General features: G+C 36.1%; 1 protein-coding gene across 1 annotated transcript; it reads right to left on the minus strand.

The window, feature by feature from the left end:
* Positions 1-241: 241 nt before the first annotated feature.
* LOC124368221 (exosome complex component RRP41) lies at positions 242-25,965 on the minus strand. Its single transcript, XM_046825500.1, has 4 exons — positions 25,718-25,965; positions 15,838-16,044; positions 1,973-2,188; positions 242-505 (listed from the first exon to the last, which is right to left on the minus strand). Exons 1-4 carry the CDS (start codon positions 25,877-25,879, stop codon positions 290-292), a joined length of 801 nt encoding a protein of 266 aa, XP_046681456.1. The 5' UTR covers positions 25,880-25,965; the 3' UTR covers positions 242-289.
* Between the last annotated feature and the right edge of the window lie 211 nt (positions 25,966-26,176).

Below are 26,176 nucleotides of genomic sequence, written 5' to 3' on the forward strand. Positions count from 1 at the left end.
ACTATCACAATCAAATGTGGTAATTAATGAGAAAATTCAAGGTATCTAAGGAAATATATTTCTTTAAAAAAAATTTGTCTACTTGATATATTGTTACCTGGATTCAAAGTACCGATAAAAATAATACTTCACATGGAATTCCATTACTCCTTTTGAAGAGTAATGTAAATAAGGTTAAAGTACTTATTGAAGTATATCAAGTGAAAAACCTTTTGAATGAACCTCAAAAATTAAAAACAAATTCTGTACAAAAATACTTTATTACAAAAATGATAGTTAAACAAGTTCCCTACGTGTCCTCGGTGTTGGGTTCCACAACCTGTAGGATACGCTGAGTGCTGATGTCAACAGAACCCCAGGCTGATGAACTGCCCACCTCTGTCAGATACTCGCGTAATGCACGGTCTAGGATTTCATAGACGTCCCGGCAGCCCTGCATTGCACAATCCATCACCTTCTTGAGGTGATCCAGATGAAATCGCTGGGACATGTCCATCAGCACTACCTATACAACATTTTCAACTTAAATTAAAGTAATCAATTGATGAGGTTTACGAGGTATATAATATCTTTCTGGAAAGCAAGGTCTGACTACCCTCCCCATCAATTGGTAAATAAGAAGCTAATTGTCTGAAAAACTCATTTTACATTATTATAGTAACGGAAATCTCCCTTAAATTAACTTCTTCATTAGAGAGTAGAATAATGACTTGCATATTCTCTCAAAGCCTATTCATTCACCCATCTTTTTAATTATTAAAAGTCCTGACCTACTTCTAACTTCACTACTTCAGTCACAAATCTCATCTTTTTTTAAACAAAACCACATTATAGTAGTTTGTAAACATATCACATTAACAGTTTTTGAAACAATAAATAATATCATAAATTAGATATAATTTGTTCTATATTGTCACAAATATGTAAAATTAAGATAAATTAAAAAATGAAGGTTTTTAAGCAAAACATCGCAACAGTCTCCCATTTTTAATCATTTAGTAATGAATTATACATTTAAAATCAATCTCAAAATTGTTTATACATGTATAAAAGCATTACTTGAAACTGTTTTAATTTTAACACTACAAGGTTACATGTTTCTTAGCAGTAATTACCTCTTCTGCTGCTTTGTCATTATGTACAAAATAGTAAAAATATTTCAGGATGTTAAATTATACCAAACCCAAAATAAATAATTATGTTATCAATATCCAGCAGGTTTTAACTTAAATAGTACATGTGAGAACTAACACATAGACAATTGGGAATTACTTGGCTAAATTCGGTTATTATAACTGGTGCATGTTAAATGAGTCGGAAAAATCTTGGTAGGTAGAACTAAATTTATGTCGCTGTTTTGGTTAAAATGGCTTTTTTTAATTAAGAGAATTCATAATTTATAACCATACACCTTCAAATTGTATCCCCTCAAACTCAGTTTCATTTTAACAGTTAAATTATCTAAAATAAAGTATTAAATAGTAAAGTAAAGTATTCAATAGTACAATGGGATATTATAAAGTGATAAAAAAATTCATCACATTTTTTGGGGAGGGAAGGGTTTTGGACCCCAAGAGCCTCCCCTTGGATTCATTTCTGCGGGACATGTTTGTTTTGTTATGACATCTTACAAATTGAATATTTTTATAGATGCTGTGCAATAAGTTTTTCATGTAGTCAGATGAGATCATTCTACGAGACTGGTAAAACCATAGTAATCTTAGTTACAAAATAATTGGATAATGACAACCAAAATATTTAAAAAAATTTAATCTAAATACTCAAATCATAATTTTTCCTGCAGTATGAGTACAGTTTGTAACATTAAATTTTTTATGCACAACAACGTTACAACTCACTGTTTATTTTGTTTAAGCAATCTCCAAAATCCTACTCATATTTATTCAAGACGTACCTCAGTATTGTCTGCTTGTGGTATCACAAACCAAAGCAGAAATGAACGATTGGTTACCTGGCCAGATATGGGCATGGCAGCCACGGTGAGGTTAGAACCTCCGGAAGTTTCCTCCAGGTGACTGATGTCTACCAGCGGCATGCAGTTGTCTCCACCAGCGAGCGATGCTGTACAAGCGACCACAAACTCTCGTATTGGTATCCCTGCATCTATTAGAGCCAAGGTGGCAGCATTGACACATGCACAATAGTTACCGCCATCTGCTTGTAGCACCTAATACATACAAACAGTGCAAACTACATAGGTTTCTTATGTACAGATAATGCAAACTAGATGTTGAATATCGGTTACTTCTTATGATGTACACTTTTATTAGTCACAACATTTTGTTTTAGTGTGCAGAATAGTAATGCAAGAAACAACAAAGGTCTAACAAGATTTTAAATGTTAAATCAAAGATCTTTAAATTCCATTCCCAATTCAAATTGGCACTAGTTCTTAACAGATACAAACCATGCCTTAACACTGACTTTTAGAGACAGTTTCTTTAGGGTATAAAGGGAATAACAATAAATTTTGAACATTAAAAAAGCTTTGAAGGGTAAACTGTGACATTTATAAAAGTGCTTACTATGTATTATAATATTATTTATTACTTATAATATGTTTTAAAAAAATAACCTATGATAATTGACGTTAGTCTGGATGATCCCCAATGAACAGAGAAAGTACCTCTCCAGGAGTGACACTCAAAAGACCAATGGGAGATTCAAATCTAACTAATGGTTGGGCTCGGACAAACTCTAGTTAAACATCCTGCATGAGGTGCTCTGTTGTCAACAAAATCCCAGGGTCTAGGCTAGTTCAAGCTTTAATGTTCTCGACTGGTCTGTACGGAATAGCACCACACACATATATTTGTGTAGACTGGGGGCCTCCAATCCCACAGTATGAAGTGACCCGTGCCTAAGAGATGCATGGCGCAGGAGATACATCACGAACAGAGCCCTTAGGGGTTAGGCTCGCATCCAAGTGTAAGTAGCTTTCCTTGGTCATGCGGGGCTCTGATTAGGCAGACCTGTTTTTTCTTCGTTACTTATGGCACCTTTTATGGATCGTGCGGTGTGTGGCGACTGATCATGGTGATCAAGGTCCTTCAGATCAATCTGCAGCACAGTTAAGCTGCTTCAGCTGTGTTCTGCATACACTTTTTGGTGGAAGAATTTCACATGGCCCTGATACAGGGAATCCTGGATTGGTAAGGATAAAATATCAGAGCCTTCCATGACAGGAGTTAAAATGGTTACCGCCAATGTTAAAAATGCCAGAACTTGTATTGCTGTAAGGAACAAGGTGAAAAATGTTGTTTTAAGGATCTCTCCACTGACAGGCTGATTGTGATTGGCACTAGACGAACCCTGATGATTTCATCATCATATGGAAGAATTGGTGACTGGCTGCAATGCTAATAGACAATAGACAATATACTTTATTTGTACAATTCATAGACAATTACAAAAGCGTCAATAAAAACAAAGTGTCATAATATAGTAATCACATGGTCTTGTTAGGTAATTTAAAGTTAACCATAATGATGGTTCAAAGTTCTCCAGTTCAAAAATTCATCAATAGAATAAAATGAATGTTTAAAAAGCTTTTTTTTAGCTCTTGTCTTGAGATTATCTTGTGTTTTCATATCCACAGGTAGACAGTTAAACAGCTTCGCCCCCATATAGCATGGTTTCTCTTCGTAACGGGCTGTACGATGTTCTGGAAGTGCAAAGTCAGCAGCACGGCGAATGTTGTATTGGTGTAAATCATTACATCTTATCAAGTTCTTTCTTATGTGCACACAAAAATAATGTCTCAAAGATATATAATGACACCACAGTCAGGATTGAAAGTCTTGCAAAAGCTGCTCTGCAACTCTCCCTTGGCTGAAACTCCGCTAGAACTCTGACACATTTTTTTGCTGAATGAATATTTGCTGCACTGAAAGATGAAAGATTTGCTTACCCCAGACCAAGATTCCATAGCGAAGATGAGTTTCAAAAAGGGCGAATATGCAATAGTTGCAGTGCTGACGTCACTAATTCATTTCACTCTAAGAATAAGGTAAAGTCCTGAACTCAACTTCTTACAAAGGTTGTCAATATGCAAGTTCCATGTGAGGCCTGTGTCAATTGTAACACCTAAATATTTAGCTTCTTCCGCTGCATCGATGTTTTGCAAGTCCTAATAAATATTTTCTAGTCCCCAAAACCAGTTGTTTTGTTTTAGTTTCATTTAGCACCAGGTTATTTGTGTGGCAGTACTGTGTAGCCATGTTTATTGCAACATACAAAGAAATTTCAAGTGATTCTGGATGTTTATCACTAAGGAGTAGAATAGTATCATCTGCATAAATAATAGTTGATGCATAATCTTCCAGGTATGTGGGAAGATCGTTTGTAAATAATATGAATAGGACAGGGCCGAGAACAGACTCTTGAGGAACTCCCCTTGAGCTCACTAGCGGGCTAGATTTTACTAAGCGAGTTACACCCTTGTCTGTATATTTTAAATCAACCACCTGCTGTCTGTCATTTAACTGCTGAACCATCGGAAAGAAGTACCCGATATACCTAGTCTCCAATTTATTTAGAAGTTGTTCATGGTTAAGACATTCAAAAGCCTTACTGAAGTCAAGTAAAATGGATGTGGTTGTATTCCCTTCTTCAAGATGGTCTAAAATATACTCTATTAGGCTCACTATAGCAGTTATTGTGGATTTACCTTTTATAAAACCATGTTGCCGATCAGTAAGCAGATTGTATTGTACAAGATGCTCAACAAGTCTATTTAAGGCCACTTTTTCAAAAACTTTTGAAACTGTGGGTACCAAGGCAATTGGGCAGTAGTTGTTTGCATCAGAGGTGATACCCTGCTTGAAAAGGGGTATTACTTTGGCATATTTCAGTCGGGACGGGAAAGTTCCTTCTACAAACGACTTGTTTATTAAAAATGTTAATGGATGTGCTAACTCTTCACTGCAAAATTTAAGTAATTTTGATGATACTTCGTCAATCCCGAATGATGTTTTTGTACTAAGTTGAGCTATCACATAATTCACCTCTTCCACTGTAGTAGGTTGCAGTGTGAAAGGTGGAACAATGTAATGATTTATAAAAGGTGCAGAAGGCGGACTAGGGTTAGCTGCTAAAGCATTGTCAGCTGCAGTAACAAATGCTGTATTACGATAGTCAGTAATACACTTAGGGTCAGTAATTATTTCCTGACCTGGAGCTATTAATTCTTTAGGAGATGTATGTGGTTAATGGATCCCTTCACCATTTATTACTGCCCAAAGAGCATTTGACTTATTATCTGAAATTTTACTGGAGATCTCTTGACGTTGCAATTCCTTAAGCCTTAAGTCATATCACTGATAAGCAATCATTTCTTGCTTATCTAATAAAAGGCCTAAAGTTATATATCTAGAATGTGTTCGTAGAAATTTTTCTCGTAAAATTTCAGCTTGGGGATCCGATTTTCTGTATATTTTCATCTTTTTTCCTGGATGCTTTTAGAGGACAAGCAAAATTAATTATCAAACCTATTGTATTACTAAAATAATTATATGCAGTGTCTATGTCAGAGGCCATTTGCAACTCTAGCCATGTTTCTTGGCTTAGCATATCTTTAATAATATTAATATTTCTATCTGAAAAATTTCTTCCTTTCATGACCGGAAATGGTACATCATCACGTTGGATATGGACACAGCAAAGCTGAGCTGTATGGTCTGATATCCCCTCATCTAGTACTTGTACAGAGATCCTGTCATCCTCTAGGTTTGAACAAACACAATCAATTGAACTTTGTGATACTGGAGTTAAACGCATAGGAGGAAGTGGCATCCTACTCATTTTGTGGGACATCAGCATTTCCTCTGGCTTCACTTCATGATTCAGAGTTAAGCAGTTAATATTTATATCTCTCACCATAATTATTGGGCAGCTCCATGTTGGTGCAGTTTCCAGTGCTTGTGAAAGAATTTCAAGGGATTCTTCTAAATTGCCCTGGTTTCTATAGGTGCCGACTATGTACATATTTTGATGTTTTACTTTTACCCATACCATAGCAACCTCACAGACTAATTCCACACTTACCCCTTCAGTAGATATGGATTCTGTTGTAGATACAAGTGAGTCTTTACAAAAGATGCCTACACCTCCCTTTTTGTGGTAATGCCTACTGAAATCTGTAATCAAAGTATAACCAACAAGACTAGTGTTGTGGAGCTGGTCCTTTGCTAATCCATTCTGTCAATATAAGAAGATCAGGTTCAAGTCTTTGTAAAAGATGTATTACCCTACATCTAGCGCTGAGGGAGCACTATCTGGGGCGGATGGTTGGGGCGGGGTCGGCATAGGTCTCTTCGCTGCGGTTGCACTGGCATGAGTAGAGTGTGAGATGTGTGAGTGGTTTGAGTTGTGTTTCTTATATGCATTATATACAAGTACATGTTATTATTTTGCGTGTGAGTATGTGATTATAAATATGTTTATATACCTTTTTATCGTTATACATTTTTTATTTTATATTCTTAAATAAAGTTGTACTTTTTGTTCATATTGAAAATGTTTACAATACAATATTTAATTTTATTATTATTTAGAAATGAAAATATTTTGTTCTAGTTTGTATATGAGGTTAAATGTAAGAAAGGGCCATGAGGCCCTAATTTTCGCCTCAAATAAAGAAATATTTCATTTCATTTCATTTTTTTACCCTATCGATTTTATTGCTAAGCATGTCAACATTTTGGTGTAATATTTAAAACTGCTGAATTTTCAAGGCAGGCTTAGTCGAGTCTGTGTATGCTACTCCTTGGATATAGTTGGCTGTGTACTCTCTAAAAACATTGCTTGGTGAAGGATTTTGTTGTAAGTGTATGGCTTCCTCAATGTTGTTGTTGTAGAAGTCTTCATAAGTTTCATTTGGGCCAAATTCTTTTGCTGTTATAGGAGGCCCCGTCAATTTAGTTTTCTCATAGTTACCCTTAACAATGTCTTCCAAATTATGAGCTTTGCTTTTTGCTACTTGTAAAGAGATGCTAAAGCAGTTTTTCATCTTCCACTCGGATTCATCGTTTTTGTCCTTTATTAAAAGCAATTTGTTAGATGTCAGTTTTTTGTTGGTATTTATAGTGCTGCTTCCTGTCGGTGATTGCTTTTTATGTACATATTTACATATACCTAATTCACATAGTGAGGTGTGGGGTAGCACCAACACAAACAGCAAAGTAAGTCGCTTCTTGAGTATATAATGTCCCGAAGTCTAGTGATTGCAAACGAGGGTAAGGCTTCAACATTTTGCATGCGTACGCGTAGGGAGGTGGTGGACATGACCATGATGATGGAGAGTATGATTGATCAGGTACATGGTTAGCATGTGGTGGAACTATGACCTGGTTTCTTGGAGGAAGAGAGTCAGGGCTTTATTCAGGTAAGCAAAACTTGGGGTACTTGGGAGACATACCATGAGTCTCTAGCCCTGTACAACTGCAAGGTTTGTACAGCTAAAAGATTAGCATGGAAGAAACTCTGCACTGATATTGACAGTGTGCAAGTCTTCAGAAATCGCTAGCAAAAAATCCTATCTCACCGCTTGATGGTCTCAAGGACGATCAAGGTAGATATATTACTGAACCAGAAGGAGTTCTAAAAGTTATGATGGTTGCAGTTTAGCATGTTGTGTAATAACATTCAGAAGGATTGATTGGGTGATTAACTTGTTTTGTCCTTATAAAGCTCCTGGAGGAGATCGAGTGAGACCGGTTTACTTGCAGTGGGGGTTGGATACCTCAGTGGCCCTCAGGTACATTCCTCTGTCCTAGAGAGCATTTAGAGTAGTGTTTATACTGAAGCAGAGGATGTCTAGCCTAAGTCCTTTAGGCTGATATGTCTTTGTTTAAAGGTTATTTTTGACGATGGAAGGATTGTGAAGGCAACAGGATTTTTCCAGACATTTGCCATCGTTCAGTGGCACTGAACGATGGCAAATGTCCGGAAAAATCCTGTTGCCTTCACTGATATGTCTGTCCTCCATTCTTCTTAAAACCATGGAGAAAGATGATTTCTAGGTTTGTTTGGGAGGGATTTCTCTTGGAGCACCCTCCACATGCAAATCAGCATTTTTATACTTCAGGAAAATGATGTGACTCAGCCCTACATCAATTCGTATGCAGGACTGAAAAAGCGTCATTAGTGAAAGAAGTAGCAGCCTTAACTGTCTTTCTGAACATTGAAGAAGCTTTTGACAATACAGCCACTCAGGTGAAAGAACTAACTAGGAACCTAAAAAGATTATACCAATTAAAGAAACCTCAACCAACAAAATTAGTACACACACCTTGACACTAAAGACTAGTACCAAAACAAAAGTCTGGAAGGGGCTTGCCTTTACCCCTTCCTCCTCCTGACCACCGCCTTTCCGTCCCATTTTTTCAGATGACACGACACGTTGCCAAAGAAAGAGCCGACATCGATTTTCATGTTAGTATCCCACTTTCATCCGTACCAGTGTGATGTGTGATTGTGATTTTCGTACTCGTGACTTGTGCTCGGGACTTACATTCTCTGCAGTGACAACGCCTGGGCAAGACTCCAAGCCAGCTTTTGGGTACGTTTGAACCCTTTCCTTTTCCTTCTTTCATCTTTCTGTTCTTTATTTTTGTGTGTACTAATACCTCTCCCACCTGACAAAGTGGATAGATTCCAATCCTCTAAACATTGTGACATACCTTTATTAACCATAACGATGGCAAATGTCTGAAATTCTGTTCCTATTAAACCTTCCATCGTAAACAACAAACTTTAAACAAAGAAACCTTTCAGGATTGTTATACTTTCTAGGGAGACTTGGTCGGAGAGAAAGAAGCCTCTTCTACCAGTTGAGCTTAAATGGTTTATGGACGGCTTTAAAACAAAAAGTGGCACAGGCACTGAAATTGTGGGAGTGAGACCATGTAGAGAGCGGGTGGTCCCTTATTCCACAGTTTTACAGGCAGAAAGCACAACCATAATGGAATGTTCTCGTGAGAATATTTATCTGTGGTATAGAAGTAAGACGATTAGAATTTTTACAGATGGCCAAGGCATTGGACTCTTGTGTGTTCAACTCCAAACTTGTCTGAGATTGCAGCTAAGTTGTTGTTTCTTCCCTTGTTAGAATCAACAATGTGACTGTTTGTTGGGTTCCTGGTCATGAGGGGATCTCTGGGAATGAAAGATCTGATGCACTGGCCAACTTGGGCTCAGCATCTAACATGCCGAGACCTTTTGCCTGTACTTCTGGCCAAGACTTACCCTCTTAAAAAACAAGGGTGTCATCCACAAATAAGAATAATTTACCATTTAGATGTAATTTTGATAAACTGTTGATATAAATTAAAAAATAAAATTGGACCAAGAGTGCTGCCCTGGACAACACCATATTCCACAGGTAATAGATCACTCACTGTTTATTCCACCAACAGACACACTTGAAACCTATCAGTGAAGTAGTTCTGAAACCATGAGAGAGCAGCGCCACAAACTCTGATATGTTCAAGCTTCAATAGTAATTGGCTTCTGTCTACGGAATCAAAAACCTTTTTTAAGTCCAGAAAAATTAACATTGAGTATTTTCCATCAGAAATACTATTATTTATCTCTCTATTGATGTCAAAAAGAACGTTTGTGATGTTTTTGTCATTCCTAAACCCATACTGAGACTCACACAGAATTTCGTTTTCTTGGAGATATGTGACTAGTTGATCTTTTATTATGCGCTCTAATACTTTTGAAAACACAATCAACAGGAAAATTGGCCCGCCAGTTCCCGAAGTTGTTTTTATCATTGACCTCGGAACTTATGTACAGGGAATACTTTTGCCAACTTCAAGAAATTCGGAAAAACGCCATTTAAGATACTTAAATTGATTAAATGAAGTAAGGGTTGAAGAATTGATAGTGGAACATACAGCACAGTTGACTCAGAGGTAGATGACTCTGATTACGATGCTCATTCTCCACAGTGAAACAACAATATCCCAGATGGCATAAAAGATTATTTATTCACAAAAGAAGAAGGATTTTAGTACCAATACCAGAAAACAGATCCCCTGTAAGTTTTTACAACTTATTAGTAGACATTAATTTTTGGAAGGTATTGTAATGACTACTAATAAATATGCTTCTAGAATAACACATTGGAGAGATCTCACAGTGGATGAATTGAGAATTTTTATAGCTTCATTCATACATATGGGGATCGTCCAACTTTCCCATATTCAGTACTACAGGAAAAATAACAAACTGTTTTCAATATGCTTTCCCAAGTTTATGAGCCATGATGGGTTTTTGATAAATTTACGGTGCCTGAATTTTAAAAGGTACTCTGATCCATCTAACTGAGTCAGTAAAGTTCAATTTCTGATTAATTACTCCAACAACAAAATGGCTTCTGTGTACTATCTATAGAAAAAGCTCTGTATTGATGAGGCAATGATGTTGTAGTGTTGGCATTAAATCTGAAAGTACATCAAGGGCAAGCCCCACAAGTACGGGATCAAGTTGTACAGTTTGTGTGATCCACATGGCTTTATTATAACAATTTTTTATGTACTGTGGTATTTTGATTACTATTGTGGTAAAGGATATGCAGCCAACATAGTGCTCAAACTTATGCAAGGAAAATTTTATTGTAGTTATGGCCTGTTCTTGAACATTAATTGCCAAAGAAAACTTATAATAATAATAATTATTATTATTATTATAGGTCATATGACACCATGACTAAAGAACAAACATTCTGTACAGTTGGTATGGTTGTAAATAATTGCATTTTTAAGGTGTTACATTATTTTATTTTATATATACTGACAGTTGATAAAAAATCTAACACAATATTGCCTTATTTGTATATAAACCGAATACAGAGCAGTTTTTTACAACATAAAATAGATCCGCAGCATCTAGATTGATTGGCTCCAGGAGCGCTTGGGAACCATAGTTCCAGCTATTGGAAAATTGCAAAATCCACCCAAAAATTCATCTAGGCAGCTTTCTACCCTGTTTGGTAAGTAAAAAAACAAAAAAATTAGCATGATCAAAAGGAATATGTATATATATATATATATATATATATATATATATATATATATATATGAATTTTAGAGTTAATGTGTTAATGGAGTGCCTGAATCTCTAATAACGGAAACATCACTGAACACTGAAAGCTTTTAAAGTAGGGTTGAACAGACCCTAAAGAAACTGGTTTTGATAAGTCTATGGTGATTGGCTTTGGGATAATACCTGGAAAGGAAATAACATTTAAATCCCATAAATGGAGCATGTCACAACTAAGTGAATATGATGATATATTCAGCTTGGATACCTTATGGATACCTTGGATACCACCATCCACCTATTGATAAATATTATGAGTACCTGAGGGAGAATTGGGATGGATTGAAATGAGGACAGGTATAGGAAGAAGAGACAGTTTAACATAATACCCAGGATGAAGTACACAAAGAGAATTTCAGCATGTTTATAAAAATGCACTTTCATTGCCATTGCCAAAAACAAGACAACGCGCACATGACAACTCCATTTATGAAGGCATGAATAATAAATAGCCAGTTGCATTGATTTAATTTTGAACTACCAAAAATTAAAATCCAAAACGTCCTTCACAAACGTTAACTATCAACAAAATTCTTAATCCTTTGACAATGGCTGAATAAGAATTAAATGTCTAAGTACTTATGTCAAATTTTGTTTTCAGATGAAGCTGTATTTCATATAAATGTATAACTAATGTGACTCACCTATAATATCTAAAGATTTGCGCAACCTAATGTAACTGTATGTGTGCAAGATACTAAAAACAATATTGTGTAATGTAGTTTCATCTTATGATAGGCATATTTTCATTCTCTGGATGCATAATAACAGGTAACTTCCAGTTCATTTGGATATGAGGGAGTTGTACACTTTCTAACAAGTAAAATAAATTTAACCCTTTCGATCCCAAGATTTTTGTTGGCTGGTGGTTGGGCCATTAGCTAAGCCGACCCTTTTTTCTGTTCTTGGCCACAGCTGGTCTTGTCTTCTGCGACAACTAGGTTGTTAACCTTGGAGGAAACAGGATTTTTCCGGACATTTGCCATCGTTCAGTGAAACAAGAAATCAGTAACACTACGTTTCGAGATCTGCAATCACTTTCGAGAAGACTTCAGGTAATGAACTAAACTAATACATAATTACAAACTAGGTTAAAATAAACAAATCATACCAAAGCGTTGTGGCATGCCTAAGTCAGGAATCACAACCACCATGTTGTTTGTTAATAACGAAAGGGCCCATTACTGTCCCCCTTCCTTTTTATGTCCGCCATCTTGTTTTTGTCTGCCGTGAGGATTGCCATTGGCTAGTGCTCTCTGGTCAGTCGTAGGTGGTTAGTAGACGAATGCAGACGTATTGTGACCTGTATTCTGTAGTTCAGTTTTAATGATTAGTGTTGTGTATAGTTTTTTATTAAGTGCATGTTTTTATCAGAAGTACATATCAGAGCCACCTTAATCATCGGGGACATTAATATTGACAGGTTGAAACCAAATCACAAAAACACAACTTTAGAAGAAGAATTGTCTACACATAACATTACAAGGTATCCTCTGCCAGCTACCCGAATAACCCAAAATACTGCCACATCCATTGACTGTGTATGTTATAACACTCCTGAAGAAGATATTAGTGCATACACAATACATACAGGACTATCAGATCATACTGCCCAACTCTGTAGATTACACACAATTCATGAGTCAACACATTCTCAAATAACCACAAAAAGAATCATAAATGACCAAAGTCTACAAAATTTAAAATTCTTCCTCTCAGAACAAAACTGGGAAAGGATGCACAATGCCCCTGATGCAGAAGGTGCTTTCAATAACTTCAAACCCATCCTACAACTAGCACTCGACACCACATGCCCTCTAAGAAAAATTAAAAATATAAGTAAGAAAAAACAGTTGAAGTATCATGATGAAGAAGCCAGAGGTCTTAAAAGTGTATATCTTAGAGCCCTCTATAAATATGAAGCGACAGGAAACATTGATGACAAAAGAGACATGGTTGACAAAAAGAGAAGCTATGATCTTAAGTTACGGAGCCTCAGGCAAATTTCCACATCTAATTTCATTGAACAATCAGACAATAAACCTAAAGCCCTATGGCAAGTTATCAACAATGGACGAAGAGCTAAGCCGGGAAACACGTCAGAAATTAAAATTAAAGTTGGAGATACGACAATTAATGACCCAGTCAAAATAACTGACCTTTTAAATAAATATTTTTCAGAAATAGCTGACACTACCCTATTACAAAGCAAAGAATTGACAGAAGACAATCAAGCAACTATTCACCCATCAACAACTTTTTGCCCAGCAACCTTAACTTTAGCTCCGACAAATTCTGTAGAAGTTGAACATGTCATAAACAGTTTAAAACATAAGTCATCTGCTGGCATCGATGAGTTCTCTTCAAAAATGGTCAAAAACTGCAAAAAATAACTCACTGCCCCTATTGTGAGCATTATTAATAAATCATTTGAATGTGGACAGTTTCCCTCTGCTCTAAAAATAAGCAAAGTTTATCCCAAACACAAAAAGAGCCCAACTACAGATCTCCAGAACTACCGACCAATTTCCCTTGTCTCTACTTTCTCCAAAATAAACAGAAAAAAATCGCTCTAGCCATACTAATGCAACACATGATCAAAAACAACTTACTGACTTGATAAACAGCATGGCTTCCTAAAAAACAAATCTACAACCACAGCTCTGATTGACTTAACTGAATTCGTCATTGACCAAATAGACAATGAGCAGTACGTGTCAGCTGTATTTTTGGACTACAGTAAAGCATTTGACTGCTTGGGGCACGAATTACTGTGCAACAAATTGGAAAACCTAGGAGTGAGAGGCTTGGCCAATAAATGGTTTAAAAGCTACCTAGAGGATCGCTCGCAAATCGTGGAATTACAACACTCACGGAAAGGTCAAGTCTCCACCTATCAATCCAAACCACAACAGATGACAAGAGGAGTGCCCCAAGGCTCAGTCCTGGGACCAATACTCTTTCTATTAGTAACAAATGACTTCCCCATAGTAATGCAGAGCCAAAACACAAATACAGTTATGTATGCTGATGACACCACACTACTAACTAGCAACAACACAGCTATTGAACAATCCAACCACATAAAAACAGCCACGAATACAGCAATACACTACTGCAATATAAACGACCTTGCAATAAATCCCACCAAGACAACCCAAATACACTTCACCACAAAAAAAAAGTCCCCAACGCAGTAGGCATAACAGAATCAAAACACCACATAAAAACAGCCACGAATACAGCAATACACTACTGCAATATAAACGACCTTGCAATAAATCCCACCAAGACAACCCAAATACACTTCACCACAAAAAAAAAAGTCCCCAACGCAGTAGGCATAACAGAATCAAAACAAACAAAATTCCTTGGTGTATTGCTCGATAGCAAGTTCACTTGGACAGACCACATCAACCACTTGTCTAGAAAAATCAGTACAAGCATATATGTCGTCCGAAGAATAAAATGGATTGCAGGACTAGCAGCAGCCAAAACAGCTTATTTTGCATTAGTAGAATCTTATATCCGTTATGGTATACTAGTCTGGGGAGGAACCTCAACCCACAATATCAACCGGGTTCTCCTTGTACAGAAGAAGGCTATCAGAGCATTGGCGAACCTTGAACCACGTCAAACCTGTCGTCAGGCATTCCAAGACCTAGAGATCATGACAGTTGTATCTCTTTACATACAAGAAAGTATCCTCTATGTGGACAAACTTTCACCACCAAAAAACAGAGACTTCCACTCCTACCACACTCGTCATGGCTCAAGCTATAACTTGCCAGTCCATCGCACCACCCTATCAGAGAAAAAACCATCTTATGCCGGCTGCAGATTTCAAAACCATCTACCTGCATTCATGAAGGACTTCACTGGAGATCGGCTAAGACGAGAATTGAAGGCATGGCTAGTGAGAAGACCATTCTACAGCATAAGCGAATTCTTCAAAAATAACAGAGAACCCCTACAATCTGACTAAAGCTGAAATGATTTCTGTTTATTGACAATATTGTAATTCTTGATGAATGTACAATACAAATATTTTGACTTTGACTTTGACTTTGATAGTTAGTAAAGTTGACAAACAACATGGTGGTTGTGATTCCTGACTTAGGCGTGCCACAAAACTTTGGTATGATTTATTTATTTTAACCTAGTTTGTAATTAAGTATTAGGTTAGTTCTTTACCTGAAGAAGAGATCAGATTGCAGATCACGAAACGTAGTTTTACTGATTTCTTGTTTCACTGAACAATGGCAAATGTCCGGAAAAATCCTGTTTCCTTCACAATCCTTCCATTGTCAAAAATTACCTTCAAACAAAGAATTGTTAACCTTGTTGCTAGATCAGTTGTTTGATTACTGGTCTTTACTTGTTGCTTTTAGAGTGAATAGCAAGATGATTTTTATCTTGCACATCTCCATCATCGGTCTTCGGGTGAAGACATTGAATACTTCCATGGACAGAGATTTTGCTTCGTTCTTCAAAGCTGGCTGCCCTGCTCCCTACAGCTCCCGGCAGTGTTACTTTAAGTCCTTCCAGAAGAGGTCCACGTACCTCGTAGTTTATTATAGGGCCCAGTAGACAATTCCAAATTCTGTGAAATCTACCCTTAAAGCAACCTTTAACAATGCAGTATCTAATGTTTATAATTTGAGTACTTTAGTGGACACTTAATATTAAATCTAAATAAATCCTTACCTCTAGAAAGATGTCTATCTGTGATCTTGGGTAGAGTTCAGTACGAATTGCTGCAGTAAGGGCTTGCCTCAAGTGCATGGTCATTTCCTGAGATTTGCGATCCCCACGTGGTCGCCGCTTCCTCTCCCCAGTGCTGAATGTGGCCATGCTGTACTGACAGTTGACTAGCACAGCATCGTGAATCGCCTTCTGACCTCTTCCTCTTACCTGTACATGTTATTTATTTCATGGAATAAATGTTAATCAATACAATTTCACCACACAAATTACGAAATAGAGTAGGGAAAGATATGTTCTTACCTCTTATATTAGAGTTTGCTGTACACTATAATGTTCCATAGTTTTTGTGGAGATATCTATAAATTGCTAATCCAAGTTTGGCAAAATAAAATGCAAACATAGGAGTATTACGTATTCAAGAGCACTACTGGAGGGCGTCCAAAGAAATAATGAGGCTACAATCTTAGTGCTTTCTTAATCCAGGGCAACAAGGATAATTCATATGTGGCACTGTAATACATTAGACCGAAAATTAATGTACATGGCCGGAATAGACACTTGTAGACCGTTTGTTGATAAATAAGCATAGATGTAGGGCTCCTCAATCATATATATATATATATATATATATATATATATATATATATATATATATGTATACATTTTCTTTATCTGGTCAACGAGCAACCTCAACTTATCACATTGAAGTACACTAAACTAGAATTGAATTTAAATGGCCGGAAGTTGACGCTTTTTGATAAAAACAGGTTTCTGGGACCTTTATATATGTATATGTTTTCTTGATCGGGGCATCAGGGCAGGCAAACTCAACTGTGGCGTCAGAAACAAAATTGTTTCTAATCAAAAATGTATACTCTTACACAAGCAAAATCTGATATAAGACTCAGTAACATTTTATTTTACCTTTGAATCTCTTAACCATGGGCACTAAAATAATAACTATTATTGACATATGACCTTATGGAGTGAGTCATATGGATACGTATATGACTACTTCTGTTTCAAAAGTTTCATAAGGCTCTATTATATTACATCATAAATTCTTTGAATAAGAAGATTATCCTCTTTAATATTTAAAAATCCCATGCGAAGGTTAGGGACCACTTCCTGTCAAGATGCATGAGGAAGGATTTTGGGCATTAATATCAGTAATCTCCTTGAAAGAAGGGGAAGCCAGCTCTATACCTGCCTCTCCAGTCTAAGAGTTAAGGGGGCATAATGCTTATGTATAGGCTAGCAATTGTCTTAAACACTTACGGAGCCCTATCAACTCCCAAAGTCATCCCCTGCAATAAACTAATCCTATTGATCTACCATTGCACCCAAATATCTTAACATTTGCTGTTAGTGATGTGCCGCTCCTGGACATCCATAGGGTTTTCCAGATTTAAGTAACAATCGGTTTTTGCTGTACCCAATCAGGTTCAATTGGAAGGTTTGCCTTCTAGGCAAAGTTACCAAAAATTCGATATTAAGCTAAACAATCATTTAGTAAGTGATAAAATAGTTTGAACTTTTGTACATATTGTATACAGGGAAAGTAATAGGACTGAGTCAATTAAACAAAATTTATTGAGTAAATCGTTACGATTCTTTAAAAACTTTCAAAATAGGCTTCTTCTGCGTCGATGCAGCGCTCCCAGCGCGATTTCCAATCATTGAAGGCACCACAGAAGGCTTTCTCCACAATAGCCTTGAGAGCCGCGGGGCCAGCTGCTTGGATCTCCTCTGTCGTCTCAAAATGCTTGCCTTTTCAGGCGAGGAAACAAAAAAAAGTCTGGTGGGGCCACATCTGGGTTGTAGGGCGGCTGTGGAAGAGTTGAGATGCCGGCCTTGGTCAGGTAGCTGTTCACAAGAAAGGCGGTGTGAGCCGCAATTTCTGGTCGCCAGCGAGCACTTTTGGGACTATCTTCGCACACACTTTGTACATGTTCAAATACTCCATCACAATTTCATGAACCACAGATTTCGGTAAATGTAACAGCTGGGCAATTAAACGAATACTTAGTCGACGGTCTGAGTTCAAAACTTTGCGCACACGAGTCACATTGTTGGTGTTTGTCGAAGTCGAAGGTCTTCCAGCACGGTCTTCATCAGCGACCTCTTCCCGGCCCTCCAAAAAGGCCTGGTGCCACCGAAACACATCACTTCTTGCTAAAGCAACATCTGGGTAAGCCTGATTGATTATATCAAATGTCTCTGTCGCAAATTTACCGAGTTTCACACTGAATCTAATCGTGTACCTCTTCTCTAACGAACGCTGCATTTTCGGCTTGCACCACTCACAGAAAGACGTCACGTGAAAATGCCTGTCCTGACTCTTCAGGTGCTCGGAGACAACTGAACAGCCGCTTGTTCGGTAGCTAGGAACGTCCTCTACCGAATCCAGTCGGTGCACGCACGCTCCGAAGTACAGTCTCGGCGAAAGAAAATCAGTCCTATTACTTTCCGGACAAACCTTGTATGCTACTGAAAGCTTAAATATAGTTAAAACACAATATGGTAATAGAATGTGTGGCTAGGTGTAATTATAATAAATCATATCACAAGACAAAATATTTAGGCTACTATACGTGTTATAAAAGTCCGGATGAAAACAAAATGAATTAGATTTCTACTGCAATAAGTAAATGGACTTTTATTTAATATTAATTACTACTAATAATCTAAAACACTGTTTTTATTAAAAGGCAAAGAGATTGCCATCAACAAAGTATGGGCGAAATTAGTAGGCTATAAATGTAATTTTAATAAAAAGACATACACAATTAAATTGGCGTTAATTAAAATACTGGGGAGATTAGTTATGAAACTTATTTTTAATACTAAATGTTATGAAGCAGCCTTGTATACTACCGTTTGGCTATATCAAAAACACTAAATTACTATTGTCTATTAGCAAACAATAAATTTATTTAATCTACCACATGTAAAAAAATAAGTAGTAATGAAAAATCCTCTTATTTTTTTACTTATTCTTGAAAAATGAAAGAGGCACTTTTTCCCTAGTTTAAGATTGAGGTACCAAAACACGCTTCACATCTCTTTACTTTGAATGGCACTTAAAATGTTTAAGTAAGACAACATATTATATATTTATTTTTAGTTCTTTCAGTCAAAATTTAATTAATTTCTGTACTCTTTCAACACATTTCTTATATACTGTAGCAAAAGTTACTAGCAGTAGATTATCCAAGTACAGTTATTATTATAAAATTATTTATAAATTATATTGTGCTATTTGGAATCTAAGAATAAAAACTCAAAGTTTAAAAGATATGTCTAAAAAAAGTATTATATATTAATTTTTACAATATAAATACAAATAAATTACTTTTACATACCTTAGGCACAAATGCTTTGGTAAAGCTAAATGTAAGGGAGAGTAAACACTGAATTATAAAATAAGGGTAAATGTGAAATTAATGGCCAGAGTTATTAACCTATTGCTCTCATCCTCCTGAACAAAACAATATAACATTTCAAGGGGTGACAATGACAAATAACTAAGTTATAGAACATTACAAGTGGGACTGCTTTATTTCTTGTGTGGAGTAATATATCCTGTTCTATATTTGTATTGGGTGTAACATGGTCTTGTGATCATGAGTCAACCTCGTATTGGTTGCTGATGACATCAGCAGTTACGCCATCTTTGTATACAAAAATTAACAATAATGCTGAAATCAGGACAATTTTACCCAAATTAAAATTGTTATTGTTAATTTAGATCTTCAGAGATTAAAACAGAGATAAATATCGGGCTATGGCAGCCTGTGCTGTCCCGCGGTGATAGCAACATATAAACATCATCCCTTGAAATAGTACCTATCATTAAAAGATCACATTCTAAATGGTCTGATCACGAATGCTGCTGAAAAGTAAATAAATATTGGTAAAGCAAATCTCATTACTGGGTAACGATATGGATAAAAATAAATTTAAAAATAATTCAAACAAATTTAACAAAACTTTCTACAAACAAATAAATAATATAAAATATATAAAAATGAAACTGTTCGTGTGTAACAGCATCACTCACAAACGGCTGGACGGATTCGCCTAATTTTTTTTTTAATTTGTTCGTCTTGATCTGTAGAAGGTTATAGGATACTTTTTATCCCTTTCCCGATTCAGGATTCCGCCCCACTGGTTACAGAAATACCCGTAAGAAATGCATTGCAGCAAACATATGTTATTAAGTGAAAGAGTCTTTTCAAATTTTTAATCAGCTGTTCTTTGTAAACATATATAATGCGACAAAAAATTGTTGTTATTTTTGACAGTAACTAAGTAAACATAAATATTTTTGACGTTTCTATGTAAACAAACATTTTTTGACATTTACAACGTGGTTATGAAAGTTGGTATATGCCGAAGAGTAGATTTTTATTTGGATGAGCATATCCTTTCTATATATATATATATATATATATATATATACATATAAATGAATGTTTGTATGTATGTCCGTTATAGAATCGTAAACTATTTGACCGATCATTATGAAAATTTGTATGTATATGTATTTTTCGACGGAGAAGGTTTATATGTCCTTTTGATGTATCTCGCCATCAGGGGACACTGCAAAAGTTAAAAGTTGTGTAGTACGAGACAGTTAAGTATATTAAATAGCGAAAAACTATTTGAAGGCGCTAAGCTTTGATGTATATTTGTCTTCAAAACACATTTCTGCTTGAACTTAAAGCTTGAGTGTTAGACCATTTTATAATAAAGTACATGATTGTAGACAATGGCTATAAACATACACTTTTGACAGATTTTCTTGATCGTGGCAACAATACAAACTCTACATCGTCGTTGGAAATATAATTCACTTGAACCAGAAGTGCACATACACGTGTAAAGCTTACGAAAAGCGTGCGAAGCCGCGGGAAACAGCTAGTATAAAAACAAACATAAGTTTAATAAATAAGCAAAACTAACGTAACAATAACTTCCTATTTTTGTATGTATGTACAATCTACTTACAAATAGTTCCGATCACATAAAATACCTTTTCTCTATTTAAAAACAACACATGAATGTACATTGAACTCATACTCTCATTCTGAAAAACACGATGACCAATTAAAGAGGAATGTATTAAGTTAATTTTCTAATATTTTTAGGTAATCCAATATGTAAATAACTTTCAAAAGTAATTGACGTATTAGAGTTAACATGCTGCAGTAGACAAATAGTGAATGTGCTCGTGAGAATCTTCGTCTGCGATATAGGAGTAAGACAATCAATATTTTCACGGATAGTCAGGCAGCACTGATGGCGCTGGACTCTTGTTCAGCATTCACATTCACTGACGCCATGGTTATCCATGAAGCAGTGAAGGCTACTGCACAGGACAGTTGTTGGTGCTGTACTAAGCTGGTCACAGAAAACTCAGATAAGCTATCAAACCCAGAAAACACTGAAAATTATAGATAACAAAAACACAGTACACAAATATAACATGTCATTGCTGCAGTATAATAAGCAGCCACCAACACAACTGGTTTATGATTATCGAATGATTCGAATCATCAATATTTATGACCATCCAAAAAGACTGGAAGCAAAATGTCAGAAATAATAACGTTATATATATATATATATATATATATATAAAAATACAAAATATATATTGTAAATATATATATATATATATACAATTTTTCAAAATTATAATATAATATATAATTTATAAAATTACAACAAAACATAACATTTACTTACTTTATGTATTTACAAAGATAAACGTGACTGCTTGTGAAACAAAGAAGACATGTACATCACTGTTTTTGCCGCCATTAATCAATAACGAAACACATGATTTTAATTTTGAATTTATTTCCAAACACGATTTTACTTTGAACTAATTTTGAGTGAAAATGTAGAACTGAATTAAGTTTTAGGCTTTTAAAATCGTATTATAGTGAAGCTATACTTTTATATGTAAAATGTATTTGTTCAGATTACATAAAATAACTAAACCTTATTTAAATGACGTTTAAGCAGTAGTACTTACGATTCTTCTTCTATGGGGTGGCCTAATGCCATGCACTTAAGCTTCAATGGCCTTTTGCGCACCCCAGTTGCACACTATGAGGCCTCCAATCTATGATTTCAGCAATTCCACAAACCGCCGAAAACAACCTATCAGGTCCTCCTGGGGAAATTCACCATCCTTGTCCAAACTATCAAAGATGGCATACCGCTCCCTTGCTATTGAAGGATAATCAAAGCGCAAGTGTTCAGCAGTTTCATCCTGCTCATCACACATTCTACAGAGCGGATCCTCCTGAAGGATGAAGCATCCGACTCTGTGAAGATGCTTCCTCAGGTGACCATGTCCCGTGATCAGACTATAACCCGAGAAGACATTGATCTATTTAGTGAAAGAAGGTCAGACGCCACTCTGGAGGCGACTGTAGTACCATTCTCATGCCCGGATGCTATCTCCACCTTCTCTCATGTTCAGCGCGAACCCATTTCAAGACAGCCCCAAAGGATTCACACCTTGGAATACCGCAAAACAGTTGAGGGCCTGTCATAATTGACGCTAAGCTCTGGTTTATGACCAGGAACCCAACAAACAGTCACATTGTTGATTCTGGCAAAGGGAAGAAACAACTTAATAGCAATCCCAGACAAGTTTGGATTTGAACTCACAAGAGTCCAGCGCCATCAGTGCTGCCTGGCTATTCGTGAAAATATTGATCATCTTACTCCTATATTGCAGACAAAGATTCTCACGAGTACATTCCATAATGGATGCGACCTCCACCTGAAAATCTGTAGGATAAAGACCCATAGGGACCACCAGCCCCCTGCATAGCCTCACCCCCACAATTCCAGCGCCTGTGCCACTTTTTGTTTTAGAGCTGTCTGTAAACCATTCAAGCTCAGTTGGTGGAAGAGGTTTCCTTCCCTTTGACCAATCATCCCTAGGAGGTATCACAATCCTAAAAGGTTTGTCAAAGGGCAATTTTTGTAGCATCTGATCAGAGATCATGTGCACAGCATCCCCCTGAATCAGGATTCTAATTCTACAGAGCTGCAGCCAGACCAGAGTCCCGCGATTACTTTGGCCAATCTGAAATGGTATTTCTACAGGTCCTGATGCCGTCAAAAGTACATTCATTAATGAAAAGAGTAATAGTTTAGATAAAATTCATTTTAGTTGTGAAAGAGTAATAGATTTCACAACTAAAATAGTACATGATTTTTTTATTATATTCATAATACCAAATTTAGAATGTTCAAAACAAATCTTCTCAAGATCGTTTTCAGATACGTTGTGTTTGTTCTTACTTTTCTTGTACCGAAATACTACTTGATTTCCACTTTTAACTCTAGTTTTCATCTCGTCAATAAAAAGGTGGACAATTCAGATTTAAAGGAGCAAAGTCATTATCTTGTAACCATTATAACATTGCTCAATGTTTATAAAAACATTCTGAGCCAATATCTGCCTATTCATTGCCATTGATCTTGTCGTTGTCACTAGCCTTCTCCTACATAAACGAGGAGAAGGCTACCTCCAATCGTCCCTACGAGGTATCACAATCCTAAAACATTTGTCAAAGGGCAATTTTTCTGGCATCTGATCAGAGATCATGTTTACAGCATCCCCCTGAATCAGGGTGCTAATTCTACAGTGCCCACTGCTGCAGCCCGACCAGAGTCCCGCGATTACTTTGGCCAATCTGAATTGGTATTTCTGTAGGTCCTGATGCCGTCAAAAGTACATTCATTAATGAAAAGAGTAATAGTTTCTTTGATTTCAACTAAAATAGTACATAATTTTTTATTATATTCATAATACCAAATTTGGAATTTTCAAAACAAATCTTCTCAAGATCGTTTTCAGATACGTCATGTTTGTGCTTACTTTTCTTGTACCGAAACACTACTTGATTTCCACTTTTAATTCTAGTTTTCATCTCGTCAATAAAAAGGTGGACAATTCAGATTTAAAGGAGCAAAGTCATTATCTTGTAACCATTAGAACATTGCTCAGTGTTTATAAAAACATTCTCAGCCAATATCTGCCTATTCATTGCTATTGTTCTTGTTGTTGTCACTAGCCTTCTCCTACATAAACGAAATAACAACAGCTGGTGATGGCATCACTAGTCTAAATAAAGAAAGGCGTCAATGATTATACCTTTTAGTGCCATCACTTATTTGGTGGTATGGCCAAAAACGCCAAGGCCTATTTTAGCTAAAATGCATAGTTTTACATTAACCATTATAACTTTTTTATTTTTAGAGATAATTTCAATAAGTTTGTTTGGTTTTTTAATTTAATAAATTGTATTTAATTAAATACCAGTACCATAAGACTACATAAATTTTTCAAAAATAAAATAAAATAATAAAAAAAACTATTAATGCTTTGATGAGCACAAACATATTTCCAAAAAAATATGAGCCAGGCTTGAACAACTTCCCTTTAATCCTAACATACTTTCTAATATGGTTCCAAATTTGAAGGCCCTACCTTGAAATATTCAGCAGATATTATGGGTTTTATAAAATCAGTTCAAAATTGAAATTTTGGTCAATGTCAGGATATTCTTGAAAATTTCACTGATTGAATACACAAGAATGAAATAAATTTATTTACATACTATCACTATGTACAGGAGATATTCAAAAGTATTTACACTATTTTATAAAACTATTTGGTGCCAAAATTATTATCTTCATTTTCCAAAAGTTCCTGTACAAGTGTGTTCTCACTCACTGGAGATCGTTCACGTTTACGTTTACTCATATTTGAGACCGAAATAACTTCAAATATGATAAATAAGATATGTAAACACGAAGTAAAACACTGGAACAACAAATATATAACCTTATACTGTACTAACAACAGACGAAATAAATCATCTGATCGCTATAGAAACTCCAGCCAATCGGAGTCAGAGCAGCTGGGCACAGACCAAAAACAAAACTTACAAGTCATCTAACAACACAAAAACCAAAAGGGGTGGAAATATTTTCTCCATTTAGCCTGTATCCTTGTGAATCAATTCACGTAATATCACGTTATTTGAGCGGCAGCAAGTACAAAAATAAAAATAAAAGCGGGCGATCCGACATATCGGATCGCAGCGTTTTTCGAAGGTGTAAGGTAGTCCGATATTTCGGACCGTGGCGCTTAAAGGGTTATTTATGAATATCTATAGGTAAAATGTTGTATTCGACAGTAGCGATATTTAAAATTGATGATTATAATCAGATTGTGTTGATGGCCGCTTATTATATGGTAGCCAATGTCATTTCCATTTCAATTAATAAAAAAACATAGTTCAATAACATTGAAATTTTGATTTGTTGCTCCGCCAACCTGACTGATATAAAAATGAGATATAAGAACACACACAAATATTAAAACAGCTTATCTACATATATATTTAAAGTTTTTAAAAATTTCTTAATAAGCAGTTGTGTTTTCATGTGCTCCACTCCTATGCCTACATTGTTCTTTGGCAGCCACAGGAGCACTGCCATCAACAATTGAAGTTATGAATACAAAGTGTCTAAGTAGATTTTCTACCCTCGAGAGATAACTGTTCTAACAAAACCCAACCTCCATACTTAAGGGCTTACCAAGAGGAAATTCCTACCTTTTTTCGATAATTCCTTTTTAGTTTTTAGGCTTTTCCTCACAATGATTTAATCAATTTATATATACTAGTCAAGTATAGGCATTTTCCATCCAAAAAGTCAATAATCAGTGTGACTATTATGTGTCTTGCAGAATTGTTAACATTTATATTTACTTAAATCCAGATATATTGGTGTAACAATTTGAGGTAACAAACCACAACATAACCTCAAATTATCCTACCTGGTGTGGCCCGTATACAGCAGCTAAAACTTTTGTATTTCCTTGTTCTAAATAAGCACTGCCATCTGGCTGTTCAAATACTCCTAATTTACACCTAATTTTCCGCAATTCATTGGCCCTCCTTCCATCCAGCCTTAATCCTTGGTCGGACAACAGATCCATTATCTTATTTATTTCACTAACTTCAGCCAACGAGCTCCTTGTGACTTGTGACGATCTCACGCAGACGAGCTCCTCATGCGGTAGAAGAATGGGGCGATCAAGCTAGGCGGAGAGAAAGAGTGGGGATGGAGGGGCCCCTCCTGCCAACTACAGATAGCCCGTGTATTGGAATAGTGGAATGAGCAGTCCGCGCGTTCTCGCTCTGTACTCCTCCTCCTCTGAATTTAATTTAGTTCAGTAAGGTAAGGTGGGGTAACTGGACCACGATTTTACATTGGACTAGTACATATATTGAAC

This window comes from Homalodisca vitripennis, chromosome 1 (genome assembly GCF_021130785.1).
Source record: "Homalodisca vitripennis isolate AUS2020 chromosome 1, UT_GWSS_2.1, whole genome shotgun sequence".
NCBI classification, from domain to species: domain Eukaryota; kingdom Metazoa; phylum Arthropoda; class Insecta; order Hemiptera; family Cicadellidae; genus Homalodisca; species Homalodisca vitripennis.

Coding starts and splice junctions, on each gene's coding strand:
- LOC124368221 (XM_046825500.1), bottom strand. CDS start 25,879: ATGGATCTGTTGTCCGACCAAGGATTAAGGCTGGATGGAAGGAGGGCC. Junction 2,189..15,837: donor AGATAGACATCTTTCTAGAG/GTAAGGATTTAT, acceptor TGTATGTATTAG/GTGCTACAAGCAGATGGCGG. Junction 506..1,972: donor CCATGCCCATATCTGGCCAG/GTAACCAATCGT, acceptor AATGTTGTATAG/GTAGTGCTGATGGACATGTC.